The 19,770-nt window shown below is 47.5% G+C and overlaps 1 protein-coding gene across 3 annotated transcripts; it reads right to left on the reverse strand.

The window, feature by feature from the left end:
• Nucleotides 1-3,449: 3,449 nt before the first annotated feature.
• Nucleotides 3,450-18,911, reverse strand: LOC102446167 (cytochrome P450 2J2-like). 3 transcript variants are annotated; one of them, XM_075936096.1, is made up of 10 exons: nucleotides 18,572-18,911; nucleotides 17,815-17,911; nucleotides 15,506-15,668; nucleotides 14,014-14,163; nucleotides 12,748-12,908; nucleotides 10,976-11,152; nucleotides 10,254-10,389; nucleotides 8,966-9,153; nucleotides 6,200-6,338; nucleotides 3,450-3,987 (listed from the first exon to the last, which is right to left on the reverse strand). In XM_075936096.1, the coding sequence occupies exons 1-10, from the start codon at nucleotides 18,601-18,603 to the stop codon at nucleotides 3,812-3,814; spliced, it is 1,419 nt and encodes a 472-aa protein (XP_075792211.1). In that variant the 5' UTR covers nucleotides 18,604-18,911; the 3' UTR covers nucleotides 3,450-3,811. The 3 variants fall into 3 exon arrangements, 2 of the variants coding, with proteins under 2 accessions (XP_075792211.1, XP_075792210.1); XR_012905880.1 differs by lacking the exon at nucleotides 17,815-17,911 and adding an exon at nucleotides 6,509-6,564 and having other exon boundaries at nucleotides 3,851-3,987; nucleotides 18,572-18,874; XM_075936095.1 differs by lacking the exon at nucleotides 17,815-17,911 and having other exon boundaries at nucleotides 3,453-3,987; nucleotides 18,572-18,870.
• Nucleotides 18,912-19,770: the final 859 nt, after the last annotated feature.

The raw sequence follows: 19,770 nt of genomic DNA on the forward strand, positions 1-19,770 counted from the left end.
TTGGATGCGGGTGAGGATTCTGGCCTGGGGAAGAGATGTAGGAGGGGAGGGAGTTGTGACTTGTGGCAGGGAGGTGCAGAGGGTTTGGATGGCGATCTGGGGCAGGCAGTTGAGATGCAGGAGGCTCAGGGGTCCCTGAGGGAGGCTTTGGCTGAGAGGCACTTACCTACGCGTCTCGCAGCCACCACCCCTTCAGTGCCACCAACGCAGGCTGGGCTCCCTGCCTGAAGTAATCTCAGACCACTTGAAACTGTACGCTACTCCCTCTATGTGACTCCCAGCTCCGGAAAAGGAGAGAGGCTTCTCCTTCCCCTCCACTCCCCCGGCCAATCTCTCAACTCAACTTTTGGCTGGTTGTTTCCAGCCTATGGGAACTGACGATTGGGCTGGGAGTGGGGCGACCACATGAAGCTTCCCCCTCCCTCCAGAGCACAAGAGCCACGTGGAGTAGGGATGTGAACAACTACTTAACTAATCGACCAGTTGCTTCCCCCACCCCTTGCTGCCTCTATCATTAAGAGGCAGCCAGGGGGAGGGAAAGAGGAGGGGAAGCTTCAAAGCGGCAGCGTCACATGGAGCCCAGGGTCTGCTGCTTTCAAACGGCACGTTCAGCCTGGGTCCCTGGCTGGCCCCGGGCTGCATACGGCGTTTCAAAGTGACAGCGCTGCGTGGAGGCCAGGGTCAGCTGGGTACTCCCCCACTGATTCCAGGCTCCATGCGGCACTGCCACTGTGAAATGTCGTGGGGAGCAAGGATTCAGCAAGGGACTGCTTAAGCCCTATGGCTGTTGCTACACTTCATAGTTGGAGGTGCCCTTATTGGTGGGACGAAGCGGCATGCGAGACGTATCTTGCCCACCCCTGGACTAGAATGTGGGCTTCACAGAGGGACTGAGGAGGAGCGTCTTGAGGTGCGGGAGGAGGCTCTTGCGTTGGGGGTATCAGGGCTAGGCCATGAGGGCTTACATGGACCGGCTCATGGTCAGTGGTGCAGGGGGGTTGCTAAGGCAGACCTCCCGCCACTCCTGGTTGCCAAGCTGTAAGATGCCGATCCCTGCCATGCTTCCGTCAGCTGCCAGCCTCCTGACACTGGGTTCCTGGCACTGGGGCTGTCTGGTACAGGAACGTCCATGGTCCTTCTGGATACACTTGTGTAAACTAACTCAAATAAGGCAAATGTGATGACAAAATGCTAATGAAAGAGCCATTCGGAGACTGTGTTGAAATGTTCTGGTGGGCTGTGTGTGACCTCTGGGGCCATAAGTTACACATGGACCCATTGCCGGGTAGGGTGTTACAGCTGTCACAGCTATGTTGAACTTCAAGTCAGCTGATCGTCTGGATAGAATGAGGACTGTCCCTATCTCCTTTGCTGCCCTGTGCCACATCTGTCCCTACATCCACTGTGTGTGGGGGGGGGGGGGGAAGAGAGGAGGTCTGATCTCACAGAAGGAGATCTAGAGGCAGAAGCTGTGAACAGCAGGCCCAGAGCTGCAGGCAGGCGGGAGCAGGACAAGGAGGCTTTTCTCAGTAGAGCGTCACGAGCCTTCAGACTGAAGGAGAAACAGGGACATCTGTGAATCTGTCTGCTCCTCTTTTCTGCCCTCCCCACGCAGCCACTTATCTGAGGCAGGCCCAGAAGAGTGAGAAGCTCAGCACCTCTTCTCTCTACATGAGGCAGCAACTGGCATCAGCCTGCAGCCCACACCCTCGGCAAAGTTCCCAGCTCCAGAAAAATTCTTACAGGCAGCTGAGCCACTGGGGTGCGGCTCCGCTTTGGGGCACACTGCAGTGAGTCCCCACTTGCTCCCCCTGGGGCAGGAGAGTGGACGAGGGGGGGGCACTTACCAGAGACATTGGAACCTGCGCTGGCAGGAAGAGGGTTCCCAGGCCTTGGAAATGGCCCCCTCCCTCAGGAGCCAGGTGGCAGCTAAGCCAGAGTGGGCTGGATAGTATCCTTCCTCTCTGGAGGGTACTTCAGGTGGGGGAGCACAGCTGCTGGCTGCTTCGCCATCCCAGAGGCTCGCCATGACTCAGTGAGTGAGAGCTGGGTGCAGCCAGTGGGGGGCTGGCTGAGGGATGGGACCGGCCATGGGGCCAAAATGCAGCATGCAGCTGCCTGGAGGGGCACCACAGAATTTGGGGCAATTTGGTGCCTCAAATTTCGTAGTGCTCTAGGCAGCTGCATATTTTGTGTGCCTAGGGCTGGGCCTGGATAGACCCCAGAACCTACTGTTCCAAAATTCAGATGCTTCTCCCACTGGCTGAGGTTTAAGAAAATATGGAGCCTACCCACTCAATCCCTATAATTATCAAATAATTGACCATATACACTATTTCCAATGCTATTGTAACCCCTTTGGTATTTAGGAAGCGTGGTCCTTTAAATCTTTTTCCTGGGGAGGGGGGGTCAAACTGAGTAATTTTTTTAAGCAGAATCAATTGGAAAACCACAATGCAATTGACCGGGAAGCAAAATGTTCTGTACTTGAGTGCAATTTCACTGACTTCTTGGGTTTTCTGCAGGTATTTGAAAGGGAACAAGAGGGAGGGAACTAGTGAAAATGGCAGGGTTCATAAACCACCATTCACAGAAGGCTGATCCTATTTCAGGAAGTTGAGCAATCTTCTGAGAGAAAACATTCGAAGGCACAGGGAAAGAATGAAAGAAAGAATTGAGGGAAACTGCTTCTCAAATAATCGTGATTATATTTCCTTGAACTAAGTAGGGAGGTGAATGGATAACTGGTTAACTGGAAGGGGTTAGGAGCAGTCCCCCCATCAGGGGAAGCAGAAGCTGGCCCCTTTGCACACTGGGCTGCCGGCTCCTGCTGTCTGTCCCCTATGTCGGGAGTGGGAAGGCCAGGAGAAGAAGCTGGCTCCCCCACATGTGGGTCTACATCCCCCTGAACACGGGGGCAGGGCCAACAGGGGTAGCCCAGCATATGGAGGTGTGAGTGAGATCCCGCTTAATCCATAAACTGTTTAACCAGGGCTTTATATCCCTAGAACTTAGCATCTCACATACGAAGTGCAGAATAAATGTTCTTTTCAGGTAGGCACAGATTTGGGAGCCAAGTGATGTGGATTCCACAGCTGAATACCTAGCTAGGAGAGTCTGGAGAAGTGCAAAGTGCTTTTTGTGTTCAGTGGGTGTTGTGTGGGGCTGGGGAGGCAGAGGTGCAGCGGTCTGGGGCCCAGGAAGACCTGGGACTCCTCAGGTCCTGGTTGTGCTGGGTCCTGGTCATACCCCGTTGCAGTTCTGCCTTCTAGATGTACAAAGTGCTGGGCGGCTCTTACTACGTTTAAAAGGCAAAGGAGCAGTGGTCTGGGACTTCGCGTGAGCTGGGACTGCTCAATCCTGGCTCGCACGAGGTCCGGTAGGAAAAATCCTGCTTTTTCCTTTAAATTCTCCTAACCCTGTTTAAAAAGTGAGAAAAAACTTTGTTGTTTCCACAGAAGCAAAATTTATTGAACAAAGTTGTTGTGTCATGAAATACTGCAAATGAAACATGTTCCTTTTGAAGCCATTCATGAAATACATTTACCTTTTTTAAAACCCAGGTCTGCAGATTCACAGGGCAGTAAGAATGAATAGGCTGTTCTGAGTTTGCATACACAGGCTGCTTTGGTAGGGACATCAAGACTAACTGCCAGCATAGTAGGATGTATCCTAACTGCTATAGTCCCTTCCAATATCAGGTTCCCAAATGGTCCAATGGCTGATATTGTAGATGCAGCCCTATACACAAGCATGGTAAATACTAATTATTTTGAGAAATGGGCCAATGACAAAATTGGTGTGGCTTTCCCTACCGAGACAGCGCACAGATCTGGTATGGCTTCGGGGAGAGAGTAGCTCCCATTCTGAACTCAAGGCTTAGCTTTACGTCCTTTGGAGCTTGGAATGTGAATTTCTGAAGGAGGATGGTGAAGAACAGGAACAGCTCTGTTCTAGCCAGCTGCTCGCCAAGGCAACCCCGCTTTCCTGAAAAGAAAACAGTTGTGCACATCAGCCGAAGGTTCTTGTCAGAACAGTTTAGGTCTCATGACAAATGAGGTGTTAATTTTCCATGGCAGCAATTTCAGAACTGTGGGGAAGAAGAGATGGTTTTGTCATCAGTTCCACCCCCTTTCTGATTCATCATTTGCTGTATTTAGTACTAAAGTTTCCTTCATTTATAACTGTGGATGCTAATATTTGCATTCATTACGGCAGTACTTCAGTAATTCCTTCTCATAATAGAAACAATGATGTTTGATAACTCTTGGAAGATCGACCGCATCTCTGCATGGCTATTGAAGGCCCGATCTACATAGTTTAACTATGCCACTATACTACTACCTTATTTCTGTATAACAGATTCCCCTTGCCATAACTGCATCCACACTAGAAAAGGTATGATGTATTGATTTTTTAAAATCACATACCTAAGTGATAGAAAACTATGATTTCTGTGTCTAGCTGATGCCTTACTTCCCTACCATGTCTGCCATACACTGCTGTATTATTTCTTGATCGAAAAGTTAAAATAACACAGGTCAGGTGTAATCTGTCACTGACCTAGCTTCTCAATGACATAACACATGGACCGCTGAACACAGGCAGGTCTAGCCAGCATTATGCCTAAATGGGAGGCCTTGACTCTTTGTTTATAGATATACCACACTTAGACGTGGCCTAAGTTTTCTTGAAATAATGCTAGTTATTTTAAAATAATGTTGCTATGTAGATGTATCTAAACTGGCAAGACTTTGGAACAAGAAATTATCAGAGAGAAGTCTGATCTGCAAAGTTTGGCTTTAAAGCTGAACTTCCCCCAAAAGATGTGTTATACTGACAGAGTCAAAATTATGTCATTAGAAAAAATGGGCTAGCTGTAAAGTTTGTATCCTAAATCAAACTGGGTTTAGGGGATAATACTCGAGGGCTACGTATACACTGGCCCCTTTTTCGGAAGGGGCATGCTAATTTTTAAAGTGGGAATAGGGAAATCCACGGGGGATTTAAATATCCCCCATGGATTTAAATAAACATGTCCGCCGCTTTTTTTCCGGCTTGGGGAAAAGCCAGAAAAAAAGCGTCTAAACTGGCCCGATCCTCCGGAATAAAGCCCTATTCCGGAGGATCTCTTATTCCTACTTCAAAGGAAGTAGGAATTCAAAGTAGGAATAAGAGATCCTCCGGAATTGGGCTTTATCCCGGAGGATCGGGCCAGTCTAGATGCTTTTTTTCCGGCTTTTCCCCAAACCGGAAAAAAAGCAGCGGTCATGTTTATTTAAATCCGCGGCGGATATTTAAATCCCCCGCAGATTTCCCTATTCCCACTTTCAAAATTAGCATGACCCTTCCGAAAAAGGGGCCAGTGTAGACGTAGCCCCAGTAGTGTTAAAATGACATTCATTGGAGTGAGTATGCAAACTGATTCTCCTGTGTTTTCTTTCTTCCTTTTCAGAGATTTTTAAAGTCAGAAGAGACCATTAGACCATTTAATCAGCTCTCCTGCCTACAACAGGCCATAGTACATCACCCAGAGATTGCTATATGATGCCCCACAATTTGTGATAATCATAGAGCATAGCATTTTGAAATTCTCCAAGTTTGATTTAGAACCTGTTCTTGTGATCAAAGAAGTTAATGCTAAAGTTCCTGTTGACTTAACAGTGTGCGATCAGGTCCTTAATGAATCAAAGTGGTGGAGAATCCATCACATCCTATATTAAAATAGTCTAATGGTTCGTTGTTTTTTAGGAGGGCGTTTCAGGGATCTCCAACACTGTATTATCTTCCTCATGTTTTATTCCCCATACTGCCTCTTCCAATAAGTGAAAAGGAACAGTGAAAGATAAGGAAGGCACCTCCTGTCCTCACTCTGACATTCCTAACAAGTGAGGTAGGCTACTTCCTCTTTCTACCTACTTTTGGTTATGTCTACACTATTTTTCCTTTGTTTCTGTTGTTGTGTATAGCCCTGCTTTAGGAAGGAGCACTTGTTGAAGAATGACATGCCCTCTACCTATGACAAAACCATGCAAACTGGACAGGGACATGAATGCTGCTCATGAGTTTCATTTCTGAGCTTTTCATTTTCCATTGAGACTCTGCCACTAATAAACACTGCGGGTTTTTGCCTAACGTGAAAAAGAAGGCCCAAGACTTGGTGCTATAATGCTAATGGAGAGTGTCAGACACATCTCACCTGCAGAAAATGGGAGGAAAGTTTCTCTCTTCTTGAATCGACCATCCTCCAGAAAATGCTTAGGATTAAAAGTGTGAGGGGTTTCCCACTCATTCTTGTCAAACAGCACTGATGTCAAATTGGGAACTAAAACAGTACCCTAAAAAAAGAGAACAAAAGGAATTTATCGCTTCCCTGATTCCATTTTTAATTGTCACCTACAAAGAGGTGAAAAAGGAGGCGCCATGTTGTTTCTTTTTAATCTTTTATGATATACAGAGAAGGGACAACAGGATTTTTTAAAAGATAATTTTCCAGCCGGTTCTTTACCTTATATTTATCTCAAACCTCAAATTTGATTTTCTCTGGTTTTGCTGGTAGTATTTCTGGAGGAGCCAGAATGAACAGAATGGCAGACATCACAGATTTGAAGGAAAGAGAGGAGTGTTAATCTTTGACAAAAGAGAGAATTTCTTCCAACTGTTTTTAAGCATTTTTAAGCATTTCCTTCGTAGGTGCAATACTATAAACCTACTAGCTGTCATGCATTTCCTAGGAAAAACAGGGTAGGCAGGATTCAATTTTTTATATAAACACCAATCCAAAAAGGTTAAATACTCTCAGGCATTCTTTATACACCATAAAGATTCAAAGAGGAGCAAAACCCACCCACCCACCTTTCTTTTTTAAGAGCTAAATTTTCATGAATGTAGTTGGGCTTACCTGACGTTTTTGTGCATAGAACAGCAATGGGCAACCTATGCTAGTTAGTGGGCCACATGAGAGGGCCTCCTTCATCTCAGTGGGCTGCAAGGTTGTTGTAACCAAGATGGTCTCCTGGGATAGGGTAGTTTTGCTAACTGCACTGGTTTACGTAGAGTTTGTGGGGTGTGCCAGAGCATCCATAGTGGTATTCTGATGGGATGCAGAGACAGCATACGGCTCTCGGTCAACGTTGTGTGCAATCAGCATGTGCATCTCACTTCATGTGCCCTTACTTTATGTGCATGTCACTTTAGCAATCCCAGTAGGAAAAAAACTTCAGTAGACTTCCAATAATCTGCCACCTTTTTTACCTAAGTGGTGCAGGATTATCAGATTTCCCAGAAAATCAGGAGGTCCGGTACAGCTGCATGGCTTAACAGCTGTCCAGGACTCAATCTCCCTCCCTCTCCCCTCCCCTTTCCTCTTCGCGTTTCTCTCCTCCGTGCTGTAACCAGATCCTCCTCCTCCTCCCCTTCCTGTCATGTTTCCCCTTTGCTCTTCTCCATATTGTAACACGATCCCACTCCCCCCACTCCCAACCTTATGCTCCTTCTGGTTACAGCCAGCACGTGTGCTGAGCGGCAGTCTTTTTAATTAGCTGGTCAGGAGCGCTTGGCATTTTGATGCCGGAGTATCGGGAGTGCCGAACAGATGGAGGCTGGACTATCGGAGTTTTACTGTATATGGACTATACAATGCACTTTCCTCCTGCTATTGTGTACACGTCTCCTTTAAGTTGTATTAATGAGGGGTTTGTGTCGGAGAATGGAAGCTCGCCACAACCAATGGTTTCCTGCCACCCACCGACTGGTAGAATGTTTCTCTGCCTGGCTCCACTCCGGAATTCCCTTGAGCTTGGGTGTGTATCAATTTTTCTGAGCATCAGTCTACAAGCTGAAGAAGAAGAATGTGCCCAAAGGTTAGGATCTGAGGAGACCCTCTGCTAAACAAATGCTAGGAACTGAGTTAGAAATTCCAGCCTGCTCCCTTCCATGGGGAGAAATTGTGGCTCAGCATCATGGCGAGGTGGAGTCAGAAATGCTGAGGCTTGAGACAAAAGAAATTCAGAATTCTGAAGCTGCTGAAGATAAGATATTCCCCACCTTTAAATACAAATCACCCCCTCCCATCTCCAAACACCAAGGCCCAGACTCTCTAAGGGTATGTCTACACTACCACCCTAGTTCGAACTAGGGTGGTTAATGTAGGCAACCGGAGTTGCAAATGAAGCCCGGGATTTGAATTTCCCGGGCTTCATTTGCTTGTTGCCGGGCGCCGCCATTTTTAAATGTCCGCTTGTTCGGACTCCGTGCCAGCGGCTACACGCGGCACGAACTCCACGAGGAGTAATGGTAGTTCGGAATAGCAAGCCTAATCCGAACTACCTACTTCGTGCCTCGTGACGCCGCGGGCACGGAGTCCGAACTAGCGGACATTTAAAAATGGCGGCGCCCGGCAACATGCAAATGAAGCCCGGGAAATTCAAATCCCGGGCTTCATTTGCAACTCCGGTTGCCTACATTAACCACCCTAGTTTGAACTAGGGTGGTAGTGTAGACATACCCTAAGGCATTTAGGCATGTAAATCCCACTAGTTTCCATAACACTTAAGTGCTCAAATACATTTAAGTTTCTGGGCCCAAGAGCCTGACAGACCTTTCTTGAGGAACAGCCACAGTGGTGATCTTGTGCTGGACCTAATTCCTAGTCCCTTTACTAGGGTTTCATGCAGTTAATATAAATCACTTACATGATGTTTTATGAAGATTGCAAAATTCTGATAGGGATTTCAATGGTCTCAAAGCTTGGGAATGTGAGTATCAAGCATTTGGTTTGGGAATTATATCCCAATATTTTAAAGTGCTGCTCTGTATCTTTGTTGCTTTCCAAAATAGGTACAGATTTGGAACTGAATCTTCCTCCGGGCAAAGGTGTATCTGTCTGTGATACTGGGTTGGGCTCATCTCTTTTAAGTTCTTAAACCAAGATGAGAAATGAAAGATACATTTCTTTCCAGCTTACTTTTGGCAGTTGGTATCCATCCAGTGTTTTGTCCCTTGTTGCCATTCTTGGCACATTTAAAGGCACGATGTTGCTTATCCTTTGCACTTCGTGAATAACTGCATTGGTGTACGGCATGTTGTCCCTGTCCTCTAGGGCTGGCTGTCGAGACTGGCCAATCACTGTGTCAATCTCTGCTTGCACTCTCTCTAGGAAAAGAGCAGAGGTCATCATGGGTATGAAAACAAACAATATGTTCATGGAACAACAGGCTTAAACTGGGCAGGGTTCAGAGTTCATCAATTTAAGGTAATCCTAAGAAAACTCTCTTTACGCTTTGAAAAGGGTATCAGTGAGCAATGTAGCTCTAAATATACAAATAGGCTATGCCTACATTGGCACCCTTTTCCAGAAAAGCGATGCTAATGAGACACTTGGGAATTGCAAATTGTAAATGGCTGCCGCTTTTTTCCGGCTCAGGGTTTTGCTGGAGAAAAGCGCCAGTCTAGACGGGATCTTGCAGAAAATAAACCCTTGAAAGTAGGAATAAGGGATCTTCCGGAAAAAGGTTTATTTTCCGCAAGATCCCATCTAGACTGGCGCTTTTCTCCGGCAAAACCCCGAGTCGAAAAAAAGCGGCAGCCATATTCATGCAATTCCAAAGGGTCTCATTAGCATCCCTTTTCCGGAAAAAGGTGCCAATGTAGACACAGCCATACATAAGAAAAGTGTAGCTGATTAGGCAAAGACTAATGCAATGGGAGGGAGATGAGAAGCATTTTTAAGGGTAACTGAATCATAATAGGAAAACCTCCTTTAATACCCACACGGAATGCAAGAAGCATTTATTTACTCCTCTTCTCAAAATCAAATGTAAAGGCATTATCAATACAAAAGAGCAAAGTCAATTACTGGGCTGACCTAAGGGACAGCTGAGCCTGAAAGAGTTAAATGATGCACCCAGTGTCACACAGAAAGTCTGAGGCAGAACCTGGACTAGGATTTGGGAGTCTTGAATCCCAGTCCTATGCATTAGCCACAAAGCCAGCTTCCTCTTAAATCAAAGTTGTTACAGCTATGGTTTCCACCCCTTAGCCCTGTGCCAGTTTCTGGAGGTGTAACTAATGGGGAGAAAAAAGGAAAAGCAGGAAAGGTTTTCTGAATGCAGGGAAATGGCAACTGTGGGAATAAAGCACCTTTGTACAGACTGTTAATAAAACAATATTCTGAATTCTCTGAAAAACTTGATGCGGCAAGGGTTAAGGGCAGAAATTCAAGAGATATTAAGAAATAATCTATGTCCATTTACTTTGAATCTCTGGATTTGTGGCCATGTACAGCAGAGCCCAGCGGATGGTTGTAGATGTTGTTTCAGTTCCAGCAAAAAAAAGATCTAGTGTGGAAAATAAGAGATTTTCTTCATGGAAATTAGGGTCAGCATCCACCTTAGAACAAAGACATAAAGTGGAAGGTATTAAAACTATATATATTAGTATTATACAAAGACATGTAAACATCATGCCAGGCTCAGGTATGCAAACTGCTGGGTGCCCTTAATTTCCACTGCCTTCAGAGAGATTTGAGCAAACACAGCCCCTCACAGGACAGCACCATTAGATAGAAACACTGTGTTTCGGGAATAAATTTTGAGAATGAAAAGTTTGAGCTGAGTTTAGCTCTTAGCACAAGGCCTGCTGGTGTGGCTGAAATAGTCTCAGGCACTTTAACTGGCCTTTTGGTCTGGCCCATAGAACAGAGACAAACCCTCACGTTTTTAGGCCCTACTTCAGCAAAGCACTCGAGCATGAGAGTAGGCCTGCTGACTTCAGTGAGCCTACTGTTCCCTGCTTAAGGCAAAGCATGGGCTTAAAGGCTCTGCAGAATCAGCCCCTGAGATTTCTAACTGTTCACTAATGGAGGGTCAGATGCTCATACAACTCCGTTGGAGATCTCTGTCGCTGTAGTTCTACTAATAATTTTTAAAATAAAGAAGTGGATTGTTCCAGTTTGCTTTGTTCTCTGGTCTCTTACCTTTGCCATTTCCTTCAGATAAGAGTCAATGAAGTCTCTGGTTTCTGAGGGATTCCAGTCCTCTTTGTGCTTTTCAATAATTTCCCTCACAAAACACTTCAGTTTCTCCCAGTTTTTGAAAATGGTGTGATGGGGTCCTGGGATCCGCTTCATTAGGGTGGGGAAGGTGTTGTACAGCTTTTGACATACAAACAGAACTCAATGTGATTTTGCCTCTTTAGAGAAATCCATTTTATGATTTCATGTACCTCCCTATATTCAACTGGAGAGACCACATTTATTAAACCTCCCTAATACATAATTTCATTATGGATGTGCTCAGAGCCCTCAGGGGATATCAGCAGCCCAGCATGCTAGACACTTCACATCTTCATTTCAGTTCACTTAAAACTGCAGGCTACTCCCTCCATGCGGCTCTCAGCTCCAGAAGAGGAGAGAGGGTTGTGCAGCCCCCATTGTCCAGGCGATTCTCTCTCTTTTCTATTGACTAGTTGTTTCCTCCCAATGGAAGGTGACGATTGGGCAGAGGTGGGGAGACCACACAAAACCTCCCCCTTCCTTCAGAGCAGAGAGCCACAAGAAATAGTTCTGCACGTCAAATAGCAACTGCTGTGTGACTGAGCATCCCGGCAGGGGGGTCCGCACGCTGGGTCCCATGTCTGAGTGGGCTGGAAGCAGCCCGCAGGACATATCTTGCCCACCCCTACCCCACAGGATCATGTGCTGTATTGCCTGAGCCTATGCGATAGCAGACACTTCAGAAGGGAGGAGACCACCTTGTTAATGATTTGCTGATTAAAATGCCAGGAAAAATACAAAAAGTTCATTACCCCAGAACCTGGCCTCACATGCCAACACATGATGTTGATACTATTGACGTTACCGCAAGTTTTATCAGAGGTTGGACTTTGGTATTGAAGGGCTGGAAAAACACATGGGAAACTGCCCAGGCCCAGCACCACGAGCAGATGGACACAGGCACTGTGCTTTGCCTCTCAACATGATTGCTGTTGTCTTGGCAGGTTATGTCTCCCCCCACCACTGTGCGGTGCTGAACTGAGAGGCACCAAGAGGAGAAAGGACCAACCTCATTTGGGTAACGTGTCCCTGGAAACCTGGGTTTTTCGTCTATCTCAGTGATCCTGCATCATTATGAAACACGGTGCTTTGTCCCTGCAAATGGTGCTACCTGAAGGAGCTCCTGGCTGGGTGAGTCCCTGATTTTGATGGCAGGTTGACTGTTCCTCCAGGGTCATCTCCCACCTGGCCTGTTGCATGAAGACACCTTGCCACTCCCACTGCCGCAAGCTAATCAATGGCGCCACACAAATCTTTGAGATATCTCTCCCCTGAGCAGAGTCCAAGGCACTGGGAGACAACCAGGAAGGGCGTTGCTCGGGAACAGTGAGGGTTTGTGACCTTTTTGCCTTCCTTTCTTCCAAGGCACAACTCCCTGATGCGCAATAAAACAGTCCACCGGGTCTTCATCCCCATTAGACATCGCACTATGTGCATGTGGGGAGGGGACACTGGTACTGAAAATGCCGGCTAGAGGATCTGGCAGGATTACTTTCGGGGGGCAGGGTAGAAGAGAATAGCTAGAGGGGGAACTGAGGTGAAGAGAGATTTGTTGGGGAATAGGACAGCATGGATGCCCTAGCCAGGATAATGTCATGGTTAATCTGGGACCAATACGACTCTGTGATACTGAAATTAGTGGGAGCGTGGCCATTGAGTTCATGTGCTTAAAGGCAAAATCAAATGAGCTCTACCTGGCTCCAAATACTTCCCTGGAGACACAAATTCTCATCAAGTAACCGCAGTAACTTCTGGAACTGATTGTCATGATATTCAAACCGGTCCCCGAATGTGATGGAACAGATAATGTTGGAAACAGCATTGTTAATTTTAAAATGAGGGTCAAAAGGTTGCCCTGGAAGAGAAAAAGGGAGAAATTCTTCTGGCTTTTATAGAAAAGGGGAAGAAAGTTGTTGACAGGCATAAACTATTTGATGTGTCCAAAATCCATTATCAACATGTGCATCTATCACACACCCCTGCACACACTAAGACACATCCCTTCAGCAATGTTTGCTGCATTGTCACATGAGTATTGACAAAACTGTTAAACACGTAGATGGAATGAGCTGCCTTTTCCTGCATGCAGCAGAACTTCCAGCTCAAGTCATTTTTTTCTCTGCACAGAGACAGTTGTACATTTCCACTCAGGTCTCTGCCTTTGTTATAGCGTAGGGAAATGCTACACATGTGTTATTATGAACCACTTTCTCTCCCTTGTCATTAATCTTGGCAATGAACACTTTTATGAGACAGTTTTCAAATCTGGGTGGCTACCTGGAGGCTGAAGAGAAGCTGACAGCTCAGGAGTTAGGGTATGTCTAGACTAGATACCTCTGTCACCAGAGGCATGTAAATTAGGCTACCCGACATAGTCAATGAAGCCGGGATTTAAATATCCTCGGCTTCATTAAAATAAAAATGGCCGTTGCGCTTTGTCGGCTAAGCTGATCGGTGGCACAGCACATGAGTCAAGACACGGATCGGTCGACAAGGGAAGCCTTTTTCGACAGCTCCTATAAACCTCATTTCACGAGGCATAAGGGAGCGGTTGACAAAAGCTTCCCTTGTAGACCAATCTATGTCTTGACTCGCGCGCTGTGCCGACGATCAGCTGAGCCAGCACAGCGCGATGGCCATTTTCATTTTAATGAAGCCGAGGATGTTTAAATCCCCTCTTCACTGACTATGGCGGGTAGTCTACACATACTCTCTGTGTCATTACTGACAGATATAAAAACATGAAATCCAAAAACCACCAAACTTTTAAATCTGTATACAGATCTGGATGACAGCAAGGTGCATGTGTGTCTAATGGGCTAAACCAAATCCCTCATCTTAAATGAGCGCTAGAAAAATTCTAGGTTTAATTTCATATTTCAGGCAAATCTCAGTTATTTCACATTCGTGGCTACAATTTGTGATAGAACACTTAGTGTGTCATTCTCTCTCATTCTCACCTTTTTCTTCCTCAAATGCCTCTGTGAGGTATCTGTTCTCCTCCTGTATGCGTTCTTCTAAGCTCCTCTTCCCCAGGCCAAAGTTTCTTAGAGTTGATAAAGCAAATCTTCTTTGTTGTTTCCAGTTATGTCCATTGGAGAGTACTAATCCTGGGGTGAAAAAATGACAACTTGTGTATTGTAATGGTCATTACCTTAATTCTCTCCCTTTTCAAGTTTAATTGAGGCCTGGTTATTTTTCCACAAGATATTCTCTTCTGTTCTGTTCTCTTCTGTTCTGTTCCCCATGCTCATCATTAGTATATTAGAGTGCCTGGGCTCTCTAAAAGTGGGGTCATGTCTGACATACAGAAGCTACACTTTTACAGAAAGGGTATAGAGCTGAGGTTGAAGAAAGTAGGCTGCAATGCTGACGACGAATAAGTTTGGCGATGTAATTTTGAGAGATTTCAGAAGCCTAATCGTTCCAGTTCTGACTCCTGGCGAAGGGAAATTTTCAAGGGACCATGCAGGATGGAATTTCATTCTATATGCCACCATCTGCTGTTGCTGCCACCAGGGCTATAGCAGTTGGGATGTGAACATGAGAGGTCAAAGAGACATGAGAACCTGTGTAATATTTGCAAAATCGAGCCAAGTTATTAAGGCCCAGATTTGCAAAATTATTTAGGTGTCTAAATCCAATCGATTTCTCTAGTTGTCTGGCAGTGGAATGGGGTGTATCAATCCTGCACTGGTATAGCAGGGGTTAACCTTTCTCTCTTGGCTGAGGAGGCCACACCCCCTCAGCTCCACTGGGTATTCTCCAGCTGGAGAGAGGATATAAAAGGCAGCAGAACAGCGCATTCTAGGCTGATGAGGAAGGAGGTGTCCTCTTGATTCCTGTGGGAGAGCTGCCCTCACTGCAGAATGTGGAGCCTAGACAGCCGGAGATGGACCCCTACACACAGACTTGAGATGCCACAGAGAAGGGAGTTACTGTGGAGACCCAGAAATAATGAACTGCAAAGAGTCAGGTAGAAGGTAATGAGGGAAACTTGGTGATGATGAACTAGAGACAAGCTCAGTGAGGTTTGGTAGGAAACCTGCCTTGGGTTCAGAATGTGGTGGAGTGGGCAGGCATGATTCCCACCCCGTCACCTCAAAACTTGTGGCCTGACTTACTAACACTATTGACTCCGGTCTCTATGCTGCACTGTCCTGATGGCAGGGGTCCATATGATTGACTCTGGCTGCCCTTATTGCAGGCATCGCATCACTGACTTAGGCAACAGGGCCTTGCAGCCCCGAGACTGGGGGCAACCCTAAAGAGGCAAGTAGAGGCTATAACGCAGCCTAACCCTAACCCCAAAAGAGAGACTGGCATATCAAACATGTGATAGACACTGTAGCACAGACTTCAGTTCATACACATAAAGTGTAACCCATTTGCAGGATCAGGGCCTTCATTTTCAGAAACGGTACGTGAGAAATGTTGGAAATAAAAACTCACCAAATGTCTTGCAGAATTCATGGATAAGAGGCATTTCTGGGCGATCAAGAAAGTCATCGCCCTGATGGACAAGCACTTCCTTCACCAGCTGGAATCCATTTACAATCACAAATTTCAGGTTACCCAACTGCATGCTGAAAATGTTGCCATATTTTTCAGCAAGCTGGAAAATTAGAGCATGTGCATTAACTCATGTGTATTTAGTATGCTACCCGGAACTATAGCCCAGGTGATGACTTCTTACTTTTATTATTGTACTGCTACTCCTACTATTTGGTATTACAATAGCAAGGAAGAGCCTGGCTGTTCAAGCACTGATTCTAAAGCCAGCGCCTGAGAGCTCACAACAGGATAGAACAGGGGAATGATGCATAGAAATGGGCAGGGGAATGAGACAACAGTAAAACATGCATATCTAAGGCTGCCCTGTGCCTTTTCCTAAGAGATGTCAAAATGAAACAGGCCTACTGGTGAATAAAATTATAAGAACTAACTAAATACATAATAATAATGTGTCATCTGAAGAAGTGGGCTGTGTCCACAAAAGCTCATGATATTATCTACGTTTTCTCTTAAAGCTGCTAGACTCTTCATTGCTTTTAAGAGGGTTTTTTTTTTATAAATAATTGCTGTTGGCAATTGGCCTCCTCTGTGGTAAGCAGAGCAGACATGTTCCTGACTGGTTGCATTATAGACTGCAGATACTTTGTTTCTGTGTCGTGAAAACACTCAAACATACTGGTTTAAACAAAACACCCTCCAGTTCCATCAGAAGCCAACACCCACCTCAGAATACACTACTTAGCTCCCTGGGGCACTCAGAGGGTGTGGTTGAAAACTGCACAAAACTAATTTCTGACTTCCACAGAGTTTATGTGAAGGGGACTCATTCTAGTCCTTGAAAGGAGATAACACTCACAAATAATGTGCTAAACTCTTTTAGGCTTCATAATTTACTTTGTATATCTGATTACCTCCCTCTCAATCACATCCTTCCTCACTTACCAGGGAGGTTCCACCTCTGGCCCAACTCCCCATGTGCCTTACAAGTTTTTACTAACTCTTCATTGTTGGGAAACTCATTCAAAGCCGTGTAAGTAAATTCCTACAAGCTGTTTTGCATTGTCACTGAAGACTCCTTGTCATTCTTGCAAGCTCCTGCCCCATCTAGTTCCTTGTGAGCTCCTCCAATCCTGATGAGCACCAACCTCATTCCGTACACGGATCCCTTCCAAGTCTCAGTCTACCCAATACTTGCTTACTTTTTATGAGCCTCTTCTCACCTGACAAACGTTTACCGGCCTGCTCATTAAACTGCCCAACCTCCTGCACACAGTGCAAGCCTCCTGTATAGTCACAACTCCCCACTGGCTGGCTTCTAACCATGGGGCTCTGTGCACTCCCTCAGAAACTGCCACCCACATGTAAGCAGGCCTGAATTCATAAGCTCAACAAGTCTAATTCAAACTGAGCAGAAAGCAGACATATGCCTGGAAGGTCCTAACTTCTGAGGATTTCCATGTGGAAAGTAGGGATGTAAGCGAGTAGTTGTCTAGTCAATTATCTGAAAAGCCTGGGCTTGTTGGGTAGTCTGCTACTCGCATTACCCCCACCCTTGCAATAGGCAACAAATGGGGAGGGGGAAAGGTACAGGAGCTGGTGCTGGGCAAACAGGCTTTAAAGCCAGCTCCACTCAGCACCGTCTCCGCTGTATTGCCTTCCCACTCCCCATTCCGTCTATCAGAGGCAGAAGCGCAGGGGACGGAGGAGAGGGAGAGGAAAAGGGAGGCTTCTGCAGAGCAGGCTCTGCCCATGGTGGGCTCAGGCTTGACACAGGTAGAGGCTGGTCGGGAAGGAGCCCCTGTCCCTCTGGGATCCCCCATAGACAGGGTCTGGTGCCATGAAGCAGCTGCTATCCTCAGAGGCCAGGGCTGGCTGTGGGAAGAGGTTGATCTGGCAGCAGCCCCTGTCCATTGGGCGTCCGAGCTCCCCACTGGGACACCCAGCAGGCTGAGACTGCTGGATCCAGCATGAGCCGGGACTGAACAAGCCCAGCTCAGTCCCGGCTCACACTGGCACCAGGAGCAAACCCTGCTGCTGCTCTGCTGTTTAAATGTATAGAAGCCCACCCGGCTCTTACTACAAATCAACTGCAGAGCTGCTGAGTGGGATTAGCTCCCGGACCTGATGCAAGCCAGGACTAAACGCCTTCCCCCGTCGATTAATCACGTGGTTGATAAAAATTCTATGGAGTACGTGATTCGTTAAATACCCACCCATGGAAAGGAATCCACAACTGGGACCCTCACCTTCTGCACACGACAGAGGGAAAAGGAGCATGACCAGAGGTGTCCCCGTGCTCTGGTGATCCTGGATAGCAGGTGTCTGGAACTGCACACGGGACAGCTAGGAGTTGGTGCAATTCAGAACAGTTAGAATGGGCTCTTATTTAGGCCAGGGGCTAGCGCGGCACCAGGAGAACCCTGAGGCCCTGGCAGTGCAGAAAGCTGCTGCCATGAGCTGTGCCAAACATTCCTCAGGCGCAGCTGAGGGGTGGGCAAGCCAGATAGCTGCCCTGAGCGCTAAACGATGGGGGTGCCTAATGGCAGCCGTAAGGGGCATGCGTCGTCCCTTATAGCTGCCATCAGATGCCGTACACCCGGCTCCCACAAAGCTGCCCCCCCCCATCCCCACGGCAACAGCCAGCAGCGCCCTTCCCCCCATGGCCGTGGGGCCCTGCACGGCTAGGCACTGCTCACCAGCAGTGGTGGAGGGTCCGCGCTGAGCAGCGCATGCACCATGCACCCCAGGGGTGGGCCCTGGGCTGCGCGCCAGCGGCTGGGCCGGGCAGGGCATGCGTCGTGCGCACCGGGGGAAAGCCTGCGCATGCACCGTGCGTCCTGGGGCGGGTCTGTGTTCCCTAGGGGGGTGGGCCCGCGCATGCGCTGTGAGCCCTCTGGCGGATCCGCGTGCCTGGGCCTAGAGCGCCAAAATGGCTCTGGCCGGCCATGTCTCCACCACTCTTGCAGACAGCACTCCCTGTGCTTGCTCCCCTCCCCCGCTTACCTTCTCAATGGCGATATGAGGCCGTTTGGCATCCAGGTGGAGTAGGTTGCCCAGAAAGGGCAGGGGCAAAGGTCCTGGAGGGAAATTCCTCGGTCGTCTCTTTTTCATTAAATCAGAAATCAGCAGGAACAGGCCCAAGAACACGGCCAGTGTCTGAAAGGGCACAATCTGCCAGAGCCACAGCAACCCAGGGGCAGCCTGCAGCGGCATCTTCCCCGGCCAGCTGTGCACCTGCAGCTGAAAGAGGGAAGTGTGACAGGGGCAGAGGGAAACCCGGTTGCAGCGGGTACAGCCCCACCCTCCTGCTGCTGGTGCCAAAGGAGGACAAAGGTTAGAAGCCAGATGAAAACAACTTGAAACAGATACACAAGAGCTTCCCATGCCAGAGTCTTAACCCAGAAACTCTGCTAGGCCCCCCCCATTGTGGTTCCTTAAACTCATCAGCAAAGATCTGTCAGATTTTTCCTCCTTAGTTCTCATTTCTCATTTTCACCCAGCTGTTTAAAAAAAACCATTTACAGAGTCTCTCCTCCCCCTTTCTTTATCGTGAAAAATATCTAGTAGAACCAGATTGTCTACAAATCCAGTAGTCAGGAATGGAAAAGATCTTCTTACCGTATATTTTGAAAACACCGTTCTCATCTCCCCCATTCTCTATTACAGGAGTGGGCATCACTTTTGGGCCACTCCTAGATGTTGCATAGTGGACATGGGCTTCATTTATCTGTGGGGGTGTAGGAAGAGGTTGGGTGCAGCAGGGCACATAGAGTAAGGGACTGGGGTGCAGAAGAGAGTGTGAGATCTGAGAGGGTGTTTGGATGAAGAGGGGTTGTGACCTGGGTCGGGGGATTGGTGTGTAGGGTCAGAGAGGGAGTCTGGATGCGGGAGAGAATCTGGCCTGGGAAAGAGGTATAGGAGGGGATATGGTCTGTGAGGGAGTTGTGACCTGGGGCAGGGAGGAGCAGAGGGTTTGGATGGTGACTTGGGACTGAGAGTTGAGGTGCAGTAGGCTCAGGGGTCCCTGAGGAGGTTTGGCTGGGAGGCACTTACCTACGTGTCTGCTGGCCAGCAGCCCTGCAGCACCGCCAAGGCAGGCTGGGCTCCCTGCCTGATGCAGCCCCAGACCACTTGAAACTGCAGGAAGCTCCCTCCATGTGACTCCCAACCCCAAGAGAGGAGAGAGGTTTCTGCTTACCCCA

Source organism: Pelodiscus sinensis, chromosome 9 (genome assembly GCF_049634645.1).
Source record: "Pelodiscus sinensis isolate JC-2024 chromosome 9, ASM4963464v1, whole genome shotgun sequence".
In the NCBI taxonomy this organism is placed as follows: domain Eukaryota; kingdom Metazoa; phylum Chordata; order Testudines; family Trionychidae; genus Pelodiscus; species Pelodiscus sinensis.

What these genes read in the sequence shown, in the direction of transcription:
- LOC102446167 (XM_075936095.1), bottom strand. Translation starts at nt 18,781, where the DNA reads ATGCCGCTGCAGGCTGCCCCTGGGTTGCTGTGGCTCTGGCAGATTGTG. An exon ending in TGAATTCTGCAAGACATTTG is followed by an intron (nt 14,164 to 15,505) that starts GTGAGTTTTTAT and finishes TTTTCACCCCAG; the next exon opens with GATTAGTACTCTCCAATGGA. An exon ending in AGGGAAGTATTTGGAGCCAG is followed by an intron (nt 11,153 to 12,747) that starts GTAGAGCTCATT and finishes GTATGTCAAAAG; the next exon opens with CTGTACAACACCTTCCCCAC.